Source organism: Petromyzon marinus, chromosome 7 (assembly GCF_048934315.1).
Source record: "Petromyzon marinus isolate PM22_M1 ecotype Great Lakes invasive population chromosome 7, UKy_Petmar_22M1.pri1.0, whole genome shotgun sequence".
NCBI classification, from domain to species: Eukaryota; Metazoa; Chordata; class Hyperoartia; order Petromyzontiformes; family Petromyzontidae; genus Petromyzon; species Petromyzon marinus.
The window spans coordinates 12,101,742-12,126,197 of record NC_133673.1 but is presented as its reverse complement, the minus strand read 5'-3'; the positions used below and the strand labels follow the sequence as shown (position 1 = coordinate 12,126,197).

General features: G+C 43.5%; 1 protein-coding gene across 3 annotated transcripts in view; it reads left to right on the top strand.

Annotated features, from left to right (window-relative positions):
• The window catches only part of CHKB (choline kinase beta), a 30,422-nt gene extending 6,000 nt beyond the window's left edge, over positions 1-24,422 (top strand). Inside the window, exons 2-17 of one of the 3 annotated variants that reach the window (XM_076065394.1) lie at positions 407-661; positions 2,517-2,625; positions 2,730-2,843; positions 3,101-3,234; positions 5,110-5,214; positions 5,379-5,437; positions 5,555-5,639; positions 6,466-6,574; positions 7,222-7,328; positions 8,189-8,270; positions 19,069-19,197; positions 19,827-20,009; positions 20,786-20,938; positions 21,519-21,582; positions 22,493-22,762; positions 22,999-24,422. In XM_076065394.1, the coding sequence (XP_075921509.1) occupies positions 407-661; positions 2,517-2,625; positions 2,730-2,843; positions 3,101-3,234; positions 5,110-5,214; positions 5,379-5,437; positions 5,555-5,639; positions 6,466-6,574; positions 7,222-7,328; positions 8,189-8,270; positions 19,069-19,197; positions 19,827-20,009; positions 20,786-20,938; positions 21,519-21,582; positions 22,493-22,761 (1,957 nt within the window). In that variant the 3' untranslated portion in view covers position 22,762; positions 22,999-24,422. The remainder of the gene's footprint in view (positions 1-406; positions 662-2,516; positions 2,626-2,729; positions 2,844-3,100; positions 3,235-5,109; positions 5,215-5,378; positions 5,438-5,554; positions 5,640-6,465; positions 6,575-7,221; positions 7,329-8,188; positions 8,271-19,068; positions 19,198-19,826; positions 20,010-20,785; positions 20,939-21,518; positions 21,583-22,492; positions 22,763-22,998) is intronic. The other 2 variants (XM_076065395.1, XM_076065396.1) reach the window with 2 other exon arrangements.
• Positions 24,423-24,456: the final 34 nt, after the last annotated feature.

Genomic DNA, 24,456 nt, shown 5'->3' with positions numbered 1-24,456 from the left:
TGGGTCTGTTGATTAAATTGCACATTTTAAAAAAATATAGTAGTGTGTATTTGTTTATGTACCCAATGGATTACAATTTAGTATCAAATTATTCATCTTAGCCACATAAATGCAGTCGTGAAGTATGTTACTTTTACATTTTGGCAATGATATTTAAATTTACCAGAAATACTTTTAATTTAGCAATATATAGATTAGGTATTTTATGGATTTTTTTTGCTTAAAAGTGTAAATTTATTCTGTAATTATTCCCCTCCATTAATGTAAAATCATATTTGCAATGTGCATGCTTATCAATAATTTAGCAGTTATCTTTAAAACAACGCAATATTTATTGTACGATAGAATTTAGTTGGTCTGACAAGAACATCAATCTTCTGACAGCTGTGCCTAATGTGTTTGGCAGGTGTGGGAATGTAAGGAGCCTGCACATTTCAAGAACTTGCTCAAGAAGCTGTCGGGATAATTTTTCCGACAAGGATAAAGTGACCAGCGATGGAATATGTATGAAGGCGGTCGCTGTGCAGAAAGCGCAGCAGCTCAACCTCCGATCGGAGGTACCGCCCGAGATGCGACGCTGGGCGTACGAGTGCTGCCGGGAATATCTCGCTGGGACGTGGAAACACATCAGCGAGGAGGACTTCATCATCAGCGTTGTCACGTAATTGAAGCCTCACATACTCACCTTTTCTCATCAAATGTATTACAGCTATGAAAAAGCGCCACTGTTGGTAATTACATATCACAACAAAGTTCTTATCATTCGGAAACAACAGCAACTCTTTCAATCTATATCGCATCTAAATGCAATCGCAGCTCAAGATAGTTTACTAAAATGGGAGAAACAAAAATACATTCAGGTAGAAGTTGGTGGCGATGGGAGATTCGGGGTCAAGGCAGGGAAACGTGGAAGGGAGGTGAAAGAGTACAATCTAAGCACAGGCGGAGATGAAGCACCAGGGCTTAGGACCAACAATGATCCCCAGGAACAGCTGGGGCAGCAAGGTCAGCACGAGTCAGTTTGAGGACATTCCCAGGAGGCCCTTTACTAAATCAGTCCCAGGTCATCCGTGGGGGTCTAAGGCCCATTCACAAGCGAGTCCCAGGGCATATACTACGCACATTTCAGGTTTTAAAAAACCCAATTGTCACTACTTCTAGACTATTTCACTCAATGTTATGAACACACATCTATAGAATAGGTATTTTTTATTAATTTAATTTAATTTCTTGAATATTTGAATAACCGTGAATGCAATATATATCTTGCACAAACTTGGCTTTCCTTGACTGTCAAGTTCTCGCTTGAAACAAAATGGTGGAGCGGTGGTGGTGGAGTGATTTGTGCACTGTGTTCCAAACCCAGCAATTCCCAGCTACGGCTGACATGAGTGATGAGTGAAATCTGAACCGGTCCTGGTCCACCAGTCAGCACTGGCCAGCATGGTGAAATATAGTTAAACAATCCCCACGACCAGCATGGTGTGGGTTAGCCTTCGTTTTGGATTGGCAAAGGGCTGTAAATTATTACTTTATTCTTCATGCAAAATTCCCTCATTATTCACGCACTTGCTATTTTGGCTATCCGTGAATTACATCTGGAACTCTAAATGGCTGCATTAAAATAGAGACAGATAAAGTAATGAGATAAAGTGATGAGAGAGAATGAAACGAAACATTTTTATTTTATTTTACCAAGTACGGCCCACTGAGCTTTATAGCTCTTCTTCAGATGTGACCTGACCACAAATAATAGCTCTGCGAAATGGCTTATCACGTGGAAATTTATAGCAGCCAAATACTTTAAACACATTTTCCTAAATGTGGAGGGAAATACCAGAGGGCCCGGTAAAAAAAAAAAATCCATGCGACTACGGGGAAAACATGCAAACGCCAAATATACAGCCATCGGGGTCATGATCAAACCCACGGCCTCCTGTACACCAGGCGAGGAAGTTAACATCTCGTCACCAAAGATGACCACATTATATGGTTGTGCCTGTAAAGTATTCAGTACCATCACTTGTGCTTTTCATTTTACATTTGTAGTGACGCACTCAGAGACACTAGGAGTAGGAGGCACTCTATTTACTGTCCACAATAAGCAACTACAGCTCCCAGTCAGGACAGCTGGCAGACTGCCTGACTCACGACGCCGAGATGGTGAAGACGGAGACGGAGTCTCCAGCAGCACGACGGGATCCCACTGCAGGCGACAGCCCCGAGCCTTCGCTCGGGGTCCCCTTTTATCCTCCCAGCGTGGCCTCACTCCGCTGAGGCCACGCCCCCCTTCTAGAACCTACTCGTGGATTCCCGGGCTTACCTCACGTGCCCACTCTATCACCTTTTCCCTACATCCCTCTCTCTGACTTATCACGTGACCTCTGACAGACAGGGCTGCTGCAACTGCAGATCCCCTTCTCTGCCAGAAACCCACGCTATGCTACGTAGTGACCCATTCCATGTCACTACACATTTGTGAATGCTCTTTTCTCTCACCCCATGTCATCGCACAGTGGTGGACTGAGTAACCTGCTGTACACGTGCATGCTGCGTTCTGATGTGCCAAGCATGGGAGGGGAACCACGGCAAGTCCTCCTGCGCATGTACGGAGCCATTCTGCAGGTGGGCCCCTAACGTGTGGTACCGATTGGCAAGAGGTTGTACTCTATCCAATTAAAAGTTCACAAATACCACATGTACCTTGTGCTGTGAATGTGTGGGTGCAGGATCCTCGCTCGCTTGTGTTGGAGAGTGTAATGTTTGCCACGTTGGCCGAAAGGAAGCTGGGACCTGCACTGTACGGGGTCTTTCCAGAGGGCCGGTTGGAAGAGTTCATACCGGTACGAATGTCCACCCATGACAACGGTCCAACAACTTGAATGAATACAACAAAGGAAGCAACAACAGCATTCCCATGGCATGTGTCTTTATCCATTTCCAGCATATGGAGTTTTCTGAATCCATGGGTTGTTGGTAATAGCTCTCCAATTCTTTCTGGCATTTATGTGTTGATGTTCCCATGTGATGACTTTAATATCTAGACGTTTTCCGACCTATGCTGTCCACAAACTAAACAGTATTTTTTCTTTTATTAAAGAGTAAGCGACTCAGCTGCATGGACCTGAAGGACCCAGAATTATCAGCACTGATTGCGTGCAAGATGGCACAGTTCCATTCTATGAAAGTGCCCCTCAACAAGGAGCCCAAGTGGCTTTATGACAGCATAGAAAGGTAATAATTTGTATTCTTGGTTCTTTCGGTAAAGTCACGTAGAAGGGAAACAATAAAATAATAAAAATAGAAAACAATACAATTCTCATGACGTGTAGACTGCAACACAAGCAATCATCATCAGGTGTGAGAAACCACAGCAAGAAAATTTGAAAAAAGTGGCGTTTTTTTTTAACGTTAGCACCACGGAGAGCAATTTGGCAGTTATTCAGATGGACGAGTCCATCTATGTTCGGAAAAGAGGAGGGGGGAGACGAAAAATAATGGATGCGGTCTGAAAGCCACCGTAAGCGTGAACAATCAATTAAGACCCGAAATGGTGTATCAAATCCTTCCAATGATTGCTAAGCCAGAATCCATCTTCTCGGTTGAAATTGTCTCTGTGTTTGTATATGTGGATAGCCTCATGAACGAATCTTTCATGGTAACCAGATGGCTTGCAAAGAACCTCTGTCTTGGAGAAGACAATGTCACATCACATGAAAGATTCGTTCATGAGGCAATCCACATATACAAACACAGACAATTTCAACCGAGAAGATGGATTCTGGCTTAACAATCATTGGAAGGATTTGATAAACCATTTCGGGTCTTAATTGATTGTTCACGCTTACGGTGGTTTTCAGACCGCTTCCATTATTTTTGTCTCCCCCCTCCTCTTTTCCGAACATAGATGGACTCGTCCATCTGAATAACTGCCAAATCGCTCTCCGTGGTGCTAACGTAAAAAAAACGCCACTGTTTTCAAATTTTCTTGCTGTGGTTTTCACACCTGATGATGATCGCTTGTGTTGCAGTCGAAACGTCGTGAGAATATAATTGTTTTATATTTTTATTATTTTTAATTATTATTTTATTGTTTCCCTTCTATGTGACTTTACCGAAAGAACCAAGAATATGAATCCCTGCAGTCACGAAAGCTTTAAATCAAAATGTAATAATTCGTGTTGCTGATTAAATTATCAATGGTAATGACTCATCGTTCGAGTTATGCTTATGAATGTTAATTTCTCATGATTTAGTCATGTCTTGCCAAAACATGTACATTATTACTCTTTGGGTGTTTCGGTAAAGTCACGTAGATAGAAAAATAATACAATAATGCTCATTATTGTCTTCCAAAAAATATGACCTGTAGCTTTGACAGCACTGTCGAGTCATCCTATATCTTGGATTAACTCAACCATAAACACAACACAATTGCATAAAGTCCACCCAACTCACCAAACTTGTTATGTAAAGCATAGGGGCATGTCACGATACAATAATTCATTGATTAACATTACTTTTGAAACTCACGATACCATAATCAAGATGAGCGTGTGAAATAGACAGCTTATGCGAATTGTAGATGCTCATATCCCACTCTTACCACCGTGGGGCGCCACTGTTACGAGGTGTTAACTACCTCACGTGGTATATAGGAAGTCGTGGGTTCGATATCGACTCTGATACCTGTATATTTGGAGTTTGCATGTTCTTCTCGTGGACGCGTGGATCTCCTCCGATTTTTCCCTCCACATTTAGTTAAAAAATAATAGCTTAGTAAAATAGTTTATGATGGGAACGAAACTGACCAAAAATCATGGGGGGGGGGGGGGAGAAACAAGACAAACAGAAAGAATATGTTCTCAAGTCGAATTGTGACCCCCAAATACAGCAATGACAGTTCATCAGATCACTGGGAATGTTTAACAACTACACGGCCCTTAAGTTTTCAGTATGAACTTTATCTGTAAAAAACACACTACTGTGTATGCATCATTGTAGGCTTAATCACAGCATGGAAGGCCCACCATGTGTGTTGGTTAAAGTCTGCTGTCACAACTCGTAAATGGCCAACGGTTGGGTTATTTTTAGTTTTTGTCTTTGCAGGTACCTCAATCAGGTTATGAAATTGGATTTCTCGGAGAGCTCCAAAAAGATTAAATATGACGACCTACTTGCCTGTGACTTGCCAAATGAGCTACAAAGATTAAGGTATAAGAGCCAACAAGCATACGGGACAATCGTGCAGAGTAATTTTCTCGTTCGATTGCTCTGTTACATAATTTCAACAATGCAAAACATCTATTTTATTCTATAGAGTTTAAGCCTCGTTGCAGACAATGGGGGCAATTTCCTTTCGTCATTTGTCTTTTCAGAGATATTCTCAACGCGACACCATCCCCAGTTGTGTTTTGCCACAATGACTGTCAGGAAGGTAAGTCATGATTTCTATAATGCACACGTCTTGGACAAATAAAGATTCGAAATCATTGGGTGGGGAAGTACATCTGCTTTCCAAATGACCTAAGCAGAGCTCCTCCTCAATTTTCAGGAAATATTCTGCTCCTGGATGAAAGCTCTGAGAAAAGCAAGAAGCTTATGCTCATCGACTTTGAATACTGCAGCTATAACTACAGGTTTGGTTGAATTTCACAGAGTGTGTGTGTGTGTGTTCTGCAAATGGTTGATGTCTAGGAGAACTTAATTACCAACTTGACTCCCAGCTAAAACCGATATGCTGGCAAAGGGCACTTCTGTAGCTTGCCACAGAACCTTGAATTAGCTTTGTGTGCCAGAGATTCGTGGTAAGCCCACTTTTTTTCCTTCTATGCATAAAGTTCCATTACATAGGATTCGCTGATGGGATTTTATTTCTCCATATGCTTTTCTATTTCGTCACCTGACATAGAGAATCAGCAGCATTTACAAGGGTAAATAATGTTATGAATGTATGTGTCTACTCTCTGGTCACATCCACTATCCTCGTGTCATTCTACCACATCCTTCCATCGCACCCTCGGTCTCCTCTGCCCCTTCTGCCCTGCACTTGTGGCATCTGAATAACCGTTCTATTGGATCTTCTTTGTCTCTTCTGAATGAGTTTCCCAAACCCAAAAATTACAGTAAGCCCACTGCTGGAATAAATTATAGTGTAATTGCAGTTGTGTCAAGCAAGAGGTAATCAATTGAGTGTGTTCAGTGACCGCTCAATAGGTTTCCCCATGTCCCAGCGGAATACAACTGATTAATGCAAATTGCATGCATGGCCAGCTGCCTTGCGTGGCAGGTTTTAAAGCAGGAGGTGACATATGGGTGTGGGGTGGACTGTCTGCAGAGGGGGGGATGCTTTTTAATCAATACTGACGCCTGCATCTCTCTTCAGACCTTTAGAGGACATGCACGTGGAGGGGATTATCTGTGGGAATGCGGTTGGTTAACCTTCATCGTGTGTGTCGTTCACAGGGGATTCGACATTGGGAACCACTTCTGTGAGTGGATATATGATTACGCCTGTGACACTTGGCCCTATTTCCATTCAGATGCGAAGCGATACCCAACTCTTGATCAGCAGGTGCTCTGATGAACCGCACAATTACATTTTATTTTGTCAATTTGCTATTCTTTAAGTATGCCGTTCACTCTGCGTCTTGGGCATTGTGCCGAATTAGCAGTCTCTTGCTTCAGATTGTAGTGTTTGACAATGATTAATTATTAATGTAATTGGCCCAACGTTCCACTGTTAAACCCTCCCGCTATTTATTATTGGGGGCTCAGTGGATTTCACTCTTCAACACACCGGTGGGCTAAAGTAGTGAACTATTTGTCTTTTGTCAACGTGACACTTTTTGCTGATTGGGCGTGTCGGGTGGTGGAGGGTTACGACACATTTATAAATAACGCAATCTAACCCAAAAACCTTTATTATGAATAATACTGGTCACGAAAGCCTGCTACGTGTTAAAATGATATGCTGTCTCACAATTTGATGAATTCTCATGATTCAGGAATGCCATTCAAGAGGTTATTTATTTCGTTGTCGGTAATGCGTCGCACCTCGAGTGGCTGCTGGTGTCGTAGGACCAAAATGCGTACATGTACAAAATGAAAAAAAAATATTCAACACGTGCATCGATGTGCGTATCGTGAGCCTAAGAATATATGATCATTGAAGAAGCGATGTCTCGACAGGCCTGTAATTTTGTTTTTTACCTCTCGCAGACTAATTTCCTAAGGAACTACATCATGGAGTACCAGGGGAGAGAACACAACATTTCTGCAGCGCAATCTGACAAGCATGTAGCACAGATGCTGTTTGAAGTGAATCGGTGAGAATACACGTGAACATTACAGCCAGCGGAGTCGGTGCTGATTTACCTGGTTTTCATTTAACCTTTTTAATCGAATAAGTGTAATTTGTTTAAAATTATTGGTGGTCGGAAACTATTAGGATGGATAAAAAGGCATGCATCCTTCCAAAAGATGTACGCTACTCGTGAACATGATGCAATTTCTATACGTGAACACATGCTGATTTGATAAGCTACACTTGACAGCTTCCATCCTACCACGGTTATAATCAGGATGCTACTGCAACAAAAAATTACGTGTAGATCGTTAACACTTGTCACGAAAGAGAAAACTCTTCCCTGTGGAAAATGAATGACTCAACTTGGTGAAGGATGGACAAATAACCCCACAGGGTGTGGGTAGGCCCCCCTTTCAGCAGTGGATTAATAAAAGGGCTGTACATGTACCTACCGATACATGTTCGTTTGCTCAAGCTGAGTTATTTTCTCCCTCTTAGTGATCCTTTTATTGGAATGAGCAATGTGATTAATCTGCTGTGCTGTTGTAGTGATCACAGTTGCATGAATTAGTCGTTAAATGCACTGCTGCCCAGAGGATGGGTTGGGGAGCAGGTGGGGGGGTTAGGGTTAGTGGGGGGGGGGGGGCAGGGCATGGGCAGAGGGGGGGACGACAAAATGAGCAATTAGCTCTGGGCTTCACAAAAAGGAAGAGCCCATGATGGACCGAAATTTTTCTCGCTTTTAAAGGGGCTCCACGTGACATTCCGCCCCGGGCTTCCAGCCCCAAGTCTCCGGGTACCTCTGGGGTGACCCTGGTTACATTTTCTCTCTCTCCTGAACTCTTTACTGCTTCTTCTGCGCCTGTGCACCGCTTGCAGGTTCGCTCTGGCATCACATTTCTACTGGGGCCTCTGGGCAATCCTTCAGGCCAAGATGTCGTCCATCTCCTTTGGTTACTTGGTAAGGGCAGCAATTCTGTATGGCACTTTGCAAGCACACTGCTGTCAATTACCACCTTTTATTTATTTATTTTGGAAGTGCACTTACGTTCTTGTTAAAAAAAATAGGTTGATGGTAGAAATGTTATTGTTTACAGGAGTATGCCCAAGATCGATTCAAGATGTACTTCACACAGAAGCGGGACATGGAAGGCTAGTGTGTATTATGAAAAAAACAACACTGTGTGTTATAAATGTATACCTAGAATTGGAATTATTTCAGTGTAAATAAATGTTAAATGGACATGTCATTTTTTTCGTTTTCCCTTATCTCAATCATAGCCCGAATCAAAAATTGTACTTGCCTTAGAAAAATGTTTGCCAGTTCACTGCTCTCCAAGCTGTGTAGATGGGGGGAGGGAGGGGAGGGGGTGGTGCAGTAGTTCATGCACTGCACTATGAACCTCACCACCTGAGTTACATTTCTGGAAATGGTTAAAGGCTAATATCAGTGTTGAGCAATATCTGAACAAACCTGCAACCTGCAATGACCAGCATGGTGCAGTATGGTCAACCTGCATGATTGACATGGTGTGGGGAGGCTTGCATCCAGGAGTGGGGAGGCTTTGCATCCAGGAGTGGATTGACAAGAGATAGTGCATTATAAATGAAAGACGAATAGTCATTTTAATTTCGGTCTATCTTACAATATTGTATACCAATGATTAAGCTGCAATTACATTTTTAAAAATATATACAGTAATGTATTCCTATTAATAGCTTTTATAGAAAGGTTAAACATGTTTTTCTATGTTTGGTATGTCCAACATGCTACTAATTACAGTTCAAAGATAAGACCAGTCCTTTGGAATCTGTATTATTTGGATTTTGGGAAGCTGTACAATTCTTTGCACACTAAATGTGTTGGTGAGTTACACCATTCTTGCACGTGTTGTTTAAGAATGGCTGACATACTCAACCATACTTGTTGCTTGAACGCAATGAAAGAGCATTTACAGCTCTAGTTCTCTGATGTGTTCTCGGCTAGTACCGCGAGTTGTTCGGCAAGATGTACGACGTTCCACTCTTTGTGCTGACAACATCTTCGGGAAGTGAAATGGAGGGCATCGTGCCGAACAAACACACAGTACAAACCCTCAAGCACATCAGAGAGCTATGCAGCACAACTACGGACACAAACAGTCTAATTTAAATTTGTTTCAACTGACTATTAACAGTGGAGAGGCTTTATCCAGTAGTGCATTAACAAAAGCATCTATTTTATAAATAAATTACGTAGAATGATCATAATCCTTATATAACCTAAATTTATCTTTTAAAGGTTGTATATACTGTAAATGATAAAGGTGCTCTTACATGTAAAAATATATTTTCCAAAGAGTATTTTTATATATATCTAAAAACGTTAAAAACATCCTTTATGGGTGTCATGGCCAAAATGTCTATTATTGCTCATAGGTAAGAGAGAACAGCCCTATGGGATCTGTTATTTACAATCTGAAAACTGTACAGCCAATTTTGTTGGTTATGCTCAATTTTTGCACGTCTTATTTAAAAATAGATACCATCTGCTCAATGATAGTTGCTGCTTCGACCACGAATAATCAAAATTATTTTACATTTGCTTAACAAACTGACTTAAAATAACCATCAACATTTACCCTACAATACAATGTCGTATATCTGCCTAGCTGGAGACTGTGAAAAGGTGAAATACTAAAATGCGAACATCAAAACAAATCTAATTTGCACGTTGCACAAATGAACGTGTTGACGGTACACCAGTGAGCGGTATATAAAAAGCTATTTTTTTTGCAATTTTTATCGGCGATTTTAAACCCCCGGTCAAAAAATATTGCGTAGTGGTGCGTCGAAATCAGTTATCGCGATGTCGAAGCAGTCGGAAGACGAATGTCGGTTCAGATTTAGATTTTAGACTGTTTTATGATGACCGGTGTGTTATGCTGCATTGGTGTACCGCCAATACGTCCACATACTGCCCTGGCAGTTAATTGGTCATAAGGTGGATATGCGACATGCCGTCACATTACTTTCAGTGCATTCTCACATTTTTGTTTTATAATTCATAAAATACATGAGTATTATTGTGTCCGATTTACATGTACTGTACATAGATTCTCTAATTATGTTCAGTAGTCTTATTAAATTGTGATACGTTCCAAATTAGTTTAACGATAGAAATTAAGCCCTGTCCACACAAACCTTTAACCGTTCATTAAAATCTGGGCAAGTCAAAATGTTTGCTTCAATATTGTATGATTTCATTTTTTTGCATGGGCAATAACACGCAGAAGGCTGTTTGGGGTGATTAAACATTTTACGAAGGTACATATGTTCATAAAAACTTAGTGATTGTTTTTCTACATTTATTTTTAGATACTCAACGTGGCTTATATATTAGCGTTGAAAACAGTTATAACACTTTATCTCGACGTACAACACATGGTGTAACATAAGCCAAATGCGATCTTGCGAAAAGGCACGTTCAATGTGTGTTATCCCCCTCGTGTTGGTTTTGACACATTACTTCGGTGTTCCTCTCCCAAGCCAAACTCTCATTTTGGGAATTGGCCAAATCATTTAAAGGCAGGAACACCTCTTGTAATGAAGTCTTGAGACTCAATGGCATTATTATTTACATAATTCGAGGCTGGGAAACGTGTTAGGAGAACCTCATAGAAAATCCAAAGCCTGTAAATGAGACATTATTTTGGAATGCTGCGTTGGCAGTGGCCCACAAGCGCAATTGCATTAGGGCCGTTGCCCGAAACGTCATCTATCTTTCTTTTAAAGCAGTAATATCGATGAATGTGTAAAGTTAATGTGATGTTAAATCTACAGTCCTTTTGTCAGCCCACTGCTGGATGAATGCCTCCCCATGCTGCCGTGGTCACGGAGATTGTTTCAACACCCTCTCTCTTTCATTAGTGTGGGTTGCAAGACGCGGACAACAATACGTGGGAGCATAGTAACAGTACACAATTAAAACAACTCTACCTCCCCATTGTTCACAGCGTAGCCCTGAGCAACCGACAACACCACCATCGTCGTGCATGGTCATCAACCCGGCGTAGCTTCCGATATCTAATTGGTGCGGGCATCTTCGTTCTTTGGTCATACGTACTGTGAACGGAGTCTTGTAATCGGAGGAAAAGCAATCACTGACTTGACTGAACGTTAAAAGATAATGCAGATGGAGTGTGAGTGATGTAGATACCATTGGCAAAGGATCATGATGGGTATTCTTCATGGAGCAGCAGTGGGCTGACCCGCCCCTACTGGACATCCATGGAAATGAGCTTTATAGCTCATCGGATTCCTCCAGTATAAATATGCGGATTATGACTGAAAATGGTTTCGTTTGGCAGGTGTACATCGCATATTTTTGTAAATCAAATGGCGTGGCTTAAAATGAGGATTTTTGGAAGAAAAAAAATAATTACAGGCATGAACCTAGAATAAAAACTCACCACCCTCTACATTATTACTGCCTTGTAGACGATTGCACTGTGTTTTTAATTTGTTTTTTGGCAGTATTAATGGTGAATGCACAGTATATACTTTATTAAAATCTAGCCGAACCAAATATTTTAAACCTGCATGCTAAATATTTGCATTTCAAATAGACGCACATGCATTGTTCCACTCCAGTACAGTATTGTTTATTGTGCGCACAGCCACCCGAAGCTGAACATTCCGTAAATTGTCAACTTTTGTTGAATGTGAATTTCAGCCAAAGCACGGCAATTGTTTGTTGTGGTTTTGATTTAAAGCTTTCGTGACTGCAGGGATTCATATTCTTGGTTCTTACGGTTAAGTCAGTGAGAAATTCTCAGTGAGAATTTTTTGTTTGTTTTATATTTGTATTATTGTATTGTTTCCCTTCTACGTGACTTTACCGAAAGAACCAAGAATATGTTATATTTCTAACGGAGTGATCGATTTTGCTTCGTATAAGGGCGCCACCACGTGGATATTCAAGCTGATGGGAGGCTAAAGCCAAAACGCCGCTTTATGAGCCCGCTGTTTTTTGTTGTTGAAATTCTTGAAAAAAAAAGGGCGGTGTGGGGGTGGTGGTGCGGTGGGTGGTGTGGTGGTGCGGTGGGTGGTGGTGGTGTTAGTGGTGCGGTGGGTGGTGGTGGTGGGGCGGGGGGTGGTGGTGCGGTGGTTGGTGGTGGGCGGGGTGGCGGTGGGTGGTGCAGTGGGTGGGAGAGAAGGGACGGCGGAAGGAAGAGGAACACAGATCCAGCCAGACTCGTGGTGTTGTTGGTGAATAGCAGCAGCGGCGGCGGCGGCGGCGGCAAGAGGGCATTTATCACGCAGTGTTAACTCGCGCACAGGCACGCCACACGTTAGCAGTCAGCGCACACAAGGGTAGCCCCCACACACCCCACCCCCGGGTTGGAGAACACTGCAGCAGTGATCACACACCCACCACCACACACACACAAAGCAACAACAACGACGACAGGAAGCTACAACACAGCGCAAGAGTGGCGAGGGCACACAAACAGCACTGCAGTTGGAACGTTGCTGCGACATCGCATCCGTAGAGGCGGGCAACAACAACAGCAGCAGCAGCAGCAACAGGGAGGCTCAACATTCTACACCACCATCACCAACCATCAGCAAAGCAGCAGCAGCAGCTATTATTCTAGCAGACAGGCGTGTTGGCTTCCCTGCAACCTGTTTTTTTCCCCCTCCTCTCTCTCCGTCTTCATCCGCTGGCGTCGTGCATTTTGAATATTTTGCGGCCGGTGCCATTTGCGTGCAGCACTGCGCGTGGCACGGGGTTGGTGGTGGTGGTGGTGGAGTGGGGGGCCGCTCTGGCCACTTCGCAACCGCGGTGGTAGCAGGAGTTGAGAGAAAGGCCGAAGGGAAGGGAGATTTGTGGGGTTTAATTGTTACATTGCGAGGGGTGGGGTGCCTGCAGACAAAGAGATTAGGACGGAGGAGGAGGAGGAGATCATCGCGAGCTAGGTGGGGGGGCAGCAGGAGACCGCAGAGCGAGGTTGCTCCTGAGTTGGATACCGGTGAAGCCGAGCAAGCACAACAACAACAACAACTCCACCACCATCACAACAACACAACACAAGCGGCATGGCGATGGCATCGTTTGCCACGGCGAGGGGACAGGTAACGAGGCCCGTGCCGAGGTTGTTGCGTGTTGATGTGCAGATCTCGCACGAGGGGCATTCATTGATCGTCTTAAGTCGTGATCTGTCGACCGCTGTTACTGTTTGGTGCACGAGCACCAAACAGCTAACGTGGTTGTGGTTGGGGGCTCGATGATAATTCCGTAACGTAATTGCCGTTCTTGTAGTAACGAGAGTTGTTGGGCCAGCGTGTGTTGCGGCGGCGGGCAGCAATTCGCATGGCGATGTTTCATTGCCAGCCGGGCCCGATCCGCTGCTGGATGAGTCCGCATCGGCTAATTGTTGTGAGGATCCGGCGAGGCAACAACCACCACAACAACAACCTTGCACCTTCACACGAGAGCGTCCTTCATCACCGCCAGATGTTAAACCCCCCCCCCCCCACCGCTTATAACATATATAAATCCGCGTCGCTGTTTAAAGGCTTGTGCGAATGAGCAAAACAACGCGTTTAATTAGCGTTTGCGTCTTTTAAATTGCGTAAACAAAAATAAAACCACCCACCCCAGTGAAAGCTGCTTGCCCCATAGTATTATTATATTGTGACCGTGCAGCGTGATTATAATGTGAATAATATAGCTCATGGGAAGCAGATGATAACAGGCAACATTTGGGGTTAATCATGATTGTGGTCGTGTGTTAATGTGTGCCGGTATGTGTATCTTATATTTTAAGGGTTTCCATTACATTATCGTCCGTAATTTATTTTTTATATATACGGACGCCGTGTACTTTGGCTGCCCAAATGTCGATACGCTTTCATCCATCTAGCAGTGGATTAATTGCCGAAAGGGGATGCTCATTTACAGCATTCACGTGTGACATCTTAACGCGTCCCTTCCACGAAGGACGATGTAACGTTGTGAAACTCTTAACGATCACGCAGTTAATGTAAGCGATTACAGATGCAACACATTATTGCTGCCAAGACTTCATGACAGGGAGCTTGTCTCCTGCATCGGGATGATTTAGGTCAATTCCCTTAATAGAGTTCTGATTAGAAATTGATTTGGGAAGTAATAATGTGTGTCGTACACCCTGCACCACCCGACAGCCAAATTCGTAACACGTGCTAGATGCATGAACTGCTGCAGCAGCAGCACACATACTGTGCCGTATATGAAAACAATAATAGGCTTTAATAATAAAGTAATGCAACGTTTTATTATTTTAGTATTTCCCTTCTACGTGACTTTACCGAAAGAACCAAGAATACGAATCCCAAACAGTCACGAAAGCTTTAAATCAGGTGTTAAGATGTTCAAACACCAAATAGAAACATTTTGCAAGGAATTAAGTTACTGCATTAACCACACACAGTACTTGTGGTGAACATGCAAACAAATACATGCCCTGATATAATGAATATATGGCATTGTCTTGGAAATTGACTAGCCTACAGCAGTAACAGCAGCTCTCTCTTCATGACCTATTCTCACCAGTGTCAGACCAGAGAACGCCAAAAGGCGAACAGTGCAAAAACAATTTACTATCATAGCAATTATAGCTTGGGGTGAGCAGCTACAAAATGGGACCTTTTTGTTGTTACTGTGCCGTAAAAGGACCCATACTGTTGTGCCGTATATTGTGGATTTTCTGACCAAATATGCCGGGTGGGAAGAAGGCTGTATGACACACACACGCGTGTTTTTTATTCACGACGCGATCTGACCCAAACATCAGTGTTGAATCATACTCGCCCACGTTCGATTTACAGTTTGGCTTTGGAGAGGAAACAGTTCCACATACCAGGAAGATGACACTCTCAGCTGTGCAGTTAGAAAGCGCATTGTGCACGCGTTAACAGTACTGTCCACAGGACCACATTTACCTTTCTAATGTCATGTACGGTACTTATATGAAACGGTTGTTTGTGTGGGTGTGTGTGTATACGTAAATGTGTTTGTAAAATGACGAAAATTATTACTTTAATATTTGTGTGGCCTAGTGGTGGGATCTTGGCACTACACAATGTGACCAAGGGGCATTGATAGGAAATACTGACTCGGCTGTAGGGAAGTGTGCAATATATTTATATTTTACCAGGTAAAACACCGCTGAAACTATGAGCTTATTTTCAGAGGCGATCTGGCCGCATATGATGGCTCGTCTTTGTGGTTTATCACGTGTGCGAATGTATAGTAGCCAAATAATTTCAATGCATGTGGCTAAATGTGGAGGGCAAAACCGCGGGGGACACGGGAGACAAAATTCCCTCGACCATCACGGGGGAGAGCAAGGGAACACGCACATTACAAATATACAACAGCCATCGTCAGGGTCCGGGATCGAACTTATGGACTTCCTGCGTACCAGGCGAGGGCGATGACATCTCCTGGCCACCGCGGTGCCCCAATGGTGGAAAAAAACAAAACATGAGCTACACGGCCATGGGGAGGCCCTCATCCAGCAGTGGATTGATACAACGAATGCCAAGTATTATATGCACACCCAAAAAAAATCCTCTTGTAATATTGGATTATATGGAGTACTGAACTGCGGTTGTGATTTTGAGGCCGCTTGGTCCCGTTGTACTAATGTGGAATTTTCACCTGTGGTGGCTCATGGCTGGAAACAGAGGGTGAGCCAATTCCTTGATTGAGTACTGTGCTCCAGCAATATGTCAATCCACTTCCGAATTGAGGGCCTTCCCATGCCTTTTGGGGTCGTGGGGGGGTCATTTAGGCCATACTTCAACATGCTGGTCGGTGCAGGTTTGTGATGGCTGGAGAAGGATAGACGTGGGAGCATAGAAGCACTGTGCTGAACAGATTTTGTTGCACTGTCCTCGTCTGCCCACCACGCAGCCCCACAGCCTGTAACACCTGTGATGTGTGGATGTAACACCCCCCCCCCCACATCCAAGCACTCTCCAGGATCAACCCTGCTTAGCTTTCAGAGATTTGACAAATTCGGGCACGTTCCGGTTGATCTAGTCATATGCAGTACACACTGCCCACTATGTATTGAAGCGTGCATCATTCTTCCACTTCTATTTTGGCACACTTGAGGTGACAGCCAACAAGGCATTTTTTTTTTACCAGAGGACATTTTTTTTAACCTTCGACAATATTTTCCTGCATTTACAGTGCGTCTGTTAGCAGGTTTGCATCTCCAAACATGACCTTCCCATGTATTTTCTCCGTCTACTTTGTGGAATTGTCATGTTTGAATAGGCCATTACCCTGTTTTACTCGGTCACCATACAATATTGTATTAATAAAGTTGTATCTAAGAGGCTACGTTTCGGGCAGTGGCCCTTCACAGAACAAGAGAGGTAGTCCCTCTACCTCGCTCTACCTCTCCGGCCTATCTGTGTGCTGTGAAGAATGGCCATTGCCCATTCTATAATTTTGTAAAGGTAGCATTATTGATGAATGTGAGGATATTTGTTAATTTGTGCTTGTGCACCCACTGCCAATGCAGTATCGGGAGCTCGAGTGATTCACGAAGCCCCACTTGGGCCATGATTTGTTCTCCTCCATGCTCCTGGTCGTATTTTGTTTTGTCTACCTGTGGTGTTCTTGTAGATTTTTTATGATGGTCATATTTTAGTTTTTTAAGAAGTTTGTGTGGTGGGTCAAAATGCTAAGCGTTTTGAGATGCAATTCACTCTATATAAAAACATTACTTTGTATTGATGGACTTAACTAAGCTGTGGATTTGTTTATTATAATCTAGTTGAAGGATGGTGTAATGGGTCAGCACCTTGGAGTGTAAAATACAGCGGTTGCCGGTTCGATCTCCCGGTGCGGCAGCCAAAGCAATAATTTTCTTTTCTAAATCCCCTCGCCTCCATCCACCCAGCAGTTATATATGGCTACACCACAGTCTCTCGGCAGGTCGCGTCTGGCGGGGTGAAGTATGGATACTCCCACCTCTTCCAAGGCATCTTGCCAGCCTCGTGGAGTCGGCCAAATTACCCTCAAGTGGAGCTCTCTAGAACTCCCTCTAGTGGAGGCTTTTCCACCAGCAGTGGTATGAGGAAGTAATTTAATGACTCCACCGTTATTACCTTTTAATGTGATTGAAATGGTCTGGGAGCATTTGGATAAGGGAGCACAACTAAGAGGTGTGCTTACGAGTCGGTGGGAATGCCCAGCCGTACGATAGCCCAACCTTAGGGCATCTGTAGGATTTGTTGGATTTAGTATTAGGAATCTGTGAGGCTCAACGAGGCACTTTAATGGAATGAAGGTGTGCAAATGTTTGGCACAAAGCCAGTGCAGTAGTGTTTACCATGTACATCTGAGCCCTTCTTTGTGCCTCGGGGTATTTATTTTTTTGACTGGAGATGTTATTTTAGTCACGTTTGCATTATTTTTTATGAGGGGGGGGGAGTCAATGAAAATAGGTTGCACATTGAACCACACAGTTATTTATTAACTCAAACGTTCTGAACTTTTATTCTTAACTGCGGCCAAGATGTTAAACAAAAAAAATGCCCGATTAAACCTCGGCCCAAATGCACACACTCGGTTTAACAAAAATAATTTTTACTGTGCAAAGGAAAAGGCACATTTGAGAAATTCGTGTCCAATTGTATAGTTGTATTGTGTTGCTGGAGATGTCCACTGCACACTGAATGAAGGCCTAAACTAATGGATAGAGGAGATGAATGCCAGACTGTATAAAAAGAATAGTTGAATAATAGGAAATAAGGACTGCATTTGGTACGCTTTTAAGAGACCTTATCCCTTGTTTTCTGATAAACTGGCTTCAGCTTATTAAGCAAAGCACATCATTGGGATGACTTGCAGTATTGTGCCTTCAAAATCAGTTGGGAATGTCTTGTTGCAAAACATGTATAAATAGTTTGAACGTATTACATTGTAGGTGTCAATGATTTTACAAAGTGGACATCTGGTTTGGCTATTCCAGACCGAGGGCCATTGTGAGTTTAATTGGATTTTGTGTTGGCCAATCTGTGCACATTTATTCTCAAGGCAGGGTAATAATGTCTTCAACCAGGTTGACAGATTCAATTTCGCTCTTCAGTTACTGCAGGCTATGTTGTATTATCAACCTGAAACGACCAAATTAATTCCAGTTGCCATTGATGATACATTTAGCACAACTACTGGTGATATAAGCTATTTTGTACTCTTGTCAATCAAACTTATGGATTTCATTTCCACTTGACATCTTGGGATGTTCGATTTTCTGGTGCCTCCTTGTTTATTGGCAACATTCGCTGGATCTGTAATGAGTATGCCAGGGTTCTTTAACTACAGTTTGTGGGCAAAATAATATCATAAAGCGTGTGCCGGCGGGCTACAGGACGTCATGCTATGATGGCAAATAACTTCTTAATATTATAACCTGCATGTATGTCACCACATAATGTTTCACTTGTCGGCAGGTCTCTCAGCTCTTGTTCATCTTCCTTTCATCTCACTAATCTTAATGTCGAGTCTACAGCTCTGTTATCTTTGTCTCTTGTTCGTATTTTTATATCACAGCCGCGTCTCTTTTCCGTCTAGTCGAGCTTAGCTCGAGCTTACCTTGCCACTCCTGAGCGGGGGTCACTCCGGGAGCTTTTATGGACACAATTACGGCCCGCGGGCCACAAGTGAAAGAAGCCTGTTCTAAGTCCTGGACGGCGGGTGGCGTCTGTGACAGGTATACCTGGGCGAGCTGCCACACGACTTCCTGCGGATTTCCCCCACGGCTGAGCAGCAAGCCGCCCGACCCAACGAGCTCGCCCGCCCCATGCTGCCCCTTGGTCGGCTCAGCATAACGGTGATGCAGGTGCGTTGCTCGCCGCCGCGCTCTCGTGCATCGCGCTGCGTTACACTGCACGACATGGTGTGAGGTATGTGTGTGTATGTATGTATGTGGAACTTCCTTCTCACGGCACGTAGCCAACCGTGCTAATCGGAAGACGTAATAAAGTACGTTCAAAATAAATATAAGTGTTTTAAAGTTATTCGTATTCATGTACGCATCACTGCTGGATTAATGATAGAGCTGTTTTGTTTCAGACTGGTTTCTATACAGGAGTGGTTATTTTTTAGATGCTTTCTAACCGAGGTGGAAAGTGTTTATTGCATTTGCACGATCCATCTGTCTGTAACGGGGTGGGGAGGGGCCCATTTACTCTTGTGATATCACCCAATATGAACGAAGCTGTTGTGTTGCTGATAAAGACCTATACCCCATTGAAAACTGGCCGAGAGCAAATGGGACTTTTAAAATATGCAAACATTTTTTTGCACTGACAACTACCCATCGGGCTTCTGGACTGCCATTTAAATACTTCCAAGGACAAACGCACGTTGAAAAGCATTGCAGAATCCATTCGTTAGCATGACTTTCCTAATTTGTTTGTTTTGTCTTGTTTTATTGCAGCAGTCTCTTGCCCCCCTGTCCGTATGTAGGCCAGGCTGGTGAAGAACTATGGAGTGACGCGCATGGACCCGTACTGCCGTATCCGGGCGGGTTACGCTGTTTGCGAGACTCCCACAGCCCAGAACGGAGCCAAGAACCCCCGCTGGAACAAAACCATCCACTGCAATATACCCCCGGGGGTTGACTTCTTCTACCTGGAGATATTCGACGAGGTATTTGAAAGCCACCAACTCTCTTCACGCGGCCTCTGTGTGTCGGGAAGTATTCAAAAGGCAACGTTGCTTAAATGTCTGTTTTGGTTATTTAAGGTGGCTGTCACTGCTTTAGGGGAGGCGTCAGGGAGTGGGGGCGGGGAGAAACCTTTTCCTGATCGAAGGCCAAATAGGAATTTCAATTACCTCTGGGTGGGCCCACGCATTCACACACGACTCGGTTACTTCTGGCATTGCAAAGAGGCCCTTTGCAGTCATAGAGCGTCATAAAAAATCATTTAAAGTTGCCACGTCGAAAATACTTACGTTTAACACCCAATTGGTACGGCAAAGGTGCGTGCTTACAGTGACGGATGAATATTGTTTGCGAGTCGTTTTGCAGTGGTAGATCTCGTGTGGCTGCTGGCCGTATCAAATGAAGTCGCAGGTCATATCCAGCCCATGTTTCCCTTAAGGTTTCCTACCCTTGGCTTAGGGTCATATAGTCATGTTGAAAGCTTTTTCTTAACCAAATGTAAATCATAATTATTTTAGAAACAAGGACTAAACTAACCACGTGAGGGCTCATTTGTCAGGTGATTAGAACCGCTTTTCTCACCTTTTCATAGGGTTTCAATAAAGCGTCACGGTCAATACTAGGAATTTTAAATTCTGCGTGAGAGTCGGGTGCACGAGTACACGTGAAATGCAACAGCCCCGGAAAGTGCACTGTGTGGGAGTGGGGGCCTGAATTATGTCGCTGTTTCCTCTATTGTGGGGGGGGGGGGTGAACACAGAGGGCCTTTTCCACCGACGACCGCATAGCCTGGGCACACATCCCCATCGCTGAGCACGTCAAGCGGGGCGAGACGGCCGATGAGTGGTTCCTGCTTAGCGGCCGCCAAGGAGAGGACAAGGAGGGCACTATTAACCTGCTCCTACAATACACGGTGAGCAGCGCTTTGCACTCGGTATTTTGGGTGGGGAATCAACACAGCGTGTGCACCCTATTAAATACGCCCCGAACGACCAAATCGCCGGCAGGGATGTGCCCGATCTCGCAAGATAAGCAGGGTTGAGTTTGCATAAACGAGTTTTCGTAGTCCTTTGCGTGATGCATGGTGATCAGCAGAGGACAGTGCAGTGAAATATGTTGTACTGTTAGTATTCTTGCTGCCTTCATAAATCAACACTGGCCAGCGTGAAGCACGGTCAAATAACCCCCATGACCAGCACGGCGTGGGGCGGCCCTCATCCAGCAGTAGATTGACAAAATGACTGTACATGCATGATAATGTATGACCAATACATGTACAGTGCTTATATCACACTTGTACAAACCTCTCAATCGTGAAGAAACGTAATGACTAGCCTGCATGATTTAATGTTTTTAAGGCCACCGCATTTCTGGTTTCCCCCCCCTCCCTGCCGCAATACGCGGTAGGAAAGTGGTCAGTGTTGTGGCAAATTGCATCCCTATCGGCTCAAGCAGGACAGCAATGGTTAATGTGTGAAATATCCTTACACCAGATGGTGCAGCCCCAGCCCCAGGAAACTCTACAGGCTTACTACCAATCTGCTGGCTACATCCCAGGTACTGCATGTGATGAACTATATACATCATCATCGCAAACACGGTTATGACGTATTTTATGAGTAGTGGGACACATTTTATCCGGTGTAAAGAAAATACTCTGAAGCATACCATTTATAAATTAGCATACTGTACTTCCCAAGTGTAAAAATCAAACATGGATATGTTTCAAGTTAGCAGTGGTGGTTTGACTTAGGTGTGCAACATAGCATTTGAATAACATATATTCGTATGCTCATAACACGTGCATTGAATCATGCAAGAATCATTCGACATGTAGAATATTTACATGCCCTGTAACCCGATTCATTTCGTGAATATCTTCACAATGGTTGTACTTACATACCGTACTTCTGCATAGATTTCGGTAGTTGTGCTGTATAGCTGCGAAGTGTTTTTGGATTGTAGCACGTGTTGTTCGTTATAGCGTCCGATGTTTCGCTGTGCTTGGGAGCTTCCGCAGGAATTGAAAATACCTCAATACACACGAGTATTGTGCTTGTTTGTGTATTGGTTTGCTCATGGACAGTAGCCACATTCCCACATTTAGAAAAACAAACGCAGAGCAGTGGGGGAATGATGAAAAATTTATCATAGGCCTTACTCCTTCTGGCAATAAAACAGGTATTAAGATGTTCAAAAACCAAATAGATACCTATTGCAAGGCATCAAGTCTGCATTAACCACAAATACTTGTGGCAAAACATGAAGACAAACATGCTCTGATAATGTACAGTCTTGGATATTGATTGGCCTACACCCAGAGGCTGTCTCACCATGTGTTAAACCGGAGAATGCCAAAAGGCGAACAATTTAAAGGCAATGCAAGCATCAAAATATTAACAGCTCGCATTGAGCAGTTAGATCTATGGGGACCATTTGTGCCAGTATCAAAACAATAAAAAAATAGATCCCACAGATACACGGTGGTGGAATCTTCACACGATTGGACAAACCCCTGCAGTGGCAGTTGGCGAGGTGGTGGTGGTGCCTGGCGGCGATGCAGCGGCCCAGCCCCCATCAGCCCCACCGCAGACGGCGCCCGCGCCAGACACGGAGGTGCAAGCGCTGCGCGAGGTGTTCCCGGGACTTGAGCCCGAGCTGGTGCGCTCTGTGCTGGAGGCGCAAGGCGGTAACCGGGAGGCCGCCATCAATGCTCTGCTCCAGATCAGCAACTAAGGTGCGAGAGCACGGCTTGCGGGGTGCGTCGCTCGTAAAGGGCGCGCGCACTTCATCCGGCCAGCGTCGTAGATGCCACTTTGATGGAGTCCCTTGTATGAAAAAATGCGATTTGGCCACGGTTTTGGTAGCTTGCCCCTTTTGTACATAGCCTTTGTTGCACTGTGGTTTGAGCGCTGGTTGTTACCGTTTTGATTTTGCAATTTGTATGTGTTTTTGGTTTGTATCTGTTTGCAGAGGACGCAAGCCAAGATGATCAAGTCTTGAGTTTACCGATCCCATAAACGGCTTATCGGCATGTTCTATATTGATAGGGGTGTGTGCTGTGTCCTTTGGTCAACTTATATCAACAAATCCTTCGTCATGGGAGAGTTCTGCGCCTGTGTCAGGTGCCGATATTCTTTTGCTATCAGTTTTAAATCTCTGCTCCCTTAAAGTGTAACATGTCAGTATCACCACTCACACTTTTTCCTAAATGGTGTGATTGTATATTGCTTAAGCTGTCCATAAGCCGAGGGTTTTCATGGTAATGTGACAAGCACTGGATAAACTTGTATGGTGCATGGTTGGCAGTATGTGACCTTTTAGTGTTAGGCACGATGTGGCTGTATCCCAGGACAGGTTTCAATGGCTACAAAAACACCACCGAGTGAGCAGATACATTTTAATGGCATTTTAAACCTAACGGTACTGTTATATACTTTAAAATGGATATCTGAAGGGCAGATTCAACCCTTTGAAGTGATTTTTTTACAGGTCCTTACAGTTCTATTTGCACATCAAGCAGCCATTTATATCGTTTAACATTTGTTGGTACATTCCACATTTCTAATTCCTGTTTTGAATTCGCCAAGAATGTACTGCCATGCATTTCTGTATTTTCATAGATACCTGGGTGTGCAGTGTTTTAAATTAGCCTCTGGATGATATTTAATACCCTGTAATGGTAAAACCAGCTTAAAGTACAGACAAGTATTTACCTTAAAAAGATACCTAAATGCTAATACTTTTTTAGTACTACTGTGAAATTGTAATATAGTAAGGGGTTTGAAAAAGCGTGCATCTGTATACTAGTATTTGAAAATTGTATAGCTTCAATCCTGTTAATCACTTTTTCGTCACTTGACTGGAGTGTATAATGTGAAACTCATACATGCCAAGAAACCAATTTTCACCAGCTTGCTTAGATATTGTAAATATTTGACGATATATACTGTATATGGATTCTTATTAAGCATTTGTTTTTACAAAATGTTAAATTAGCAGCCATTTAAGAAACAAACCTCATATGAACCCAATTGCCAGCAGTTTCAGAGTGCACAGTAATGTGCATGTCTTCATAGGTTGGTTTACTGTTGGGGAAACCCACTTGTTTACATGTTTTTATAATGCTCTCTTTTAGAGACAGCAAAACTATCGTATCTCACTTTAACAACAGCAAATAACTATTTGAAATGGGTTGTTCCTTGTACTGAATACCGTTTTGTTTTCAAAGTAATGACATCTTCATTAAAATGAACAGAAATATGCTCATTGGGTCGACCCTCAAGGTCTTGTGTTCACCCATGTTATCAATGAAGTTAGGAACTTAACCCTTGTGGTGCAGTTTTATAAAGTGGGAAGCAATGTCTTTAAAAATAAAACTGAATTTCAATATTGAATTCAAGTCTGCAGTTTTGCTTATGGGGTTACCAA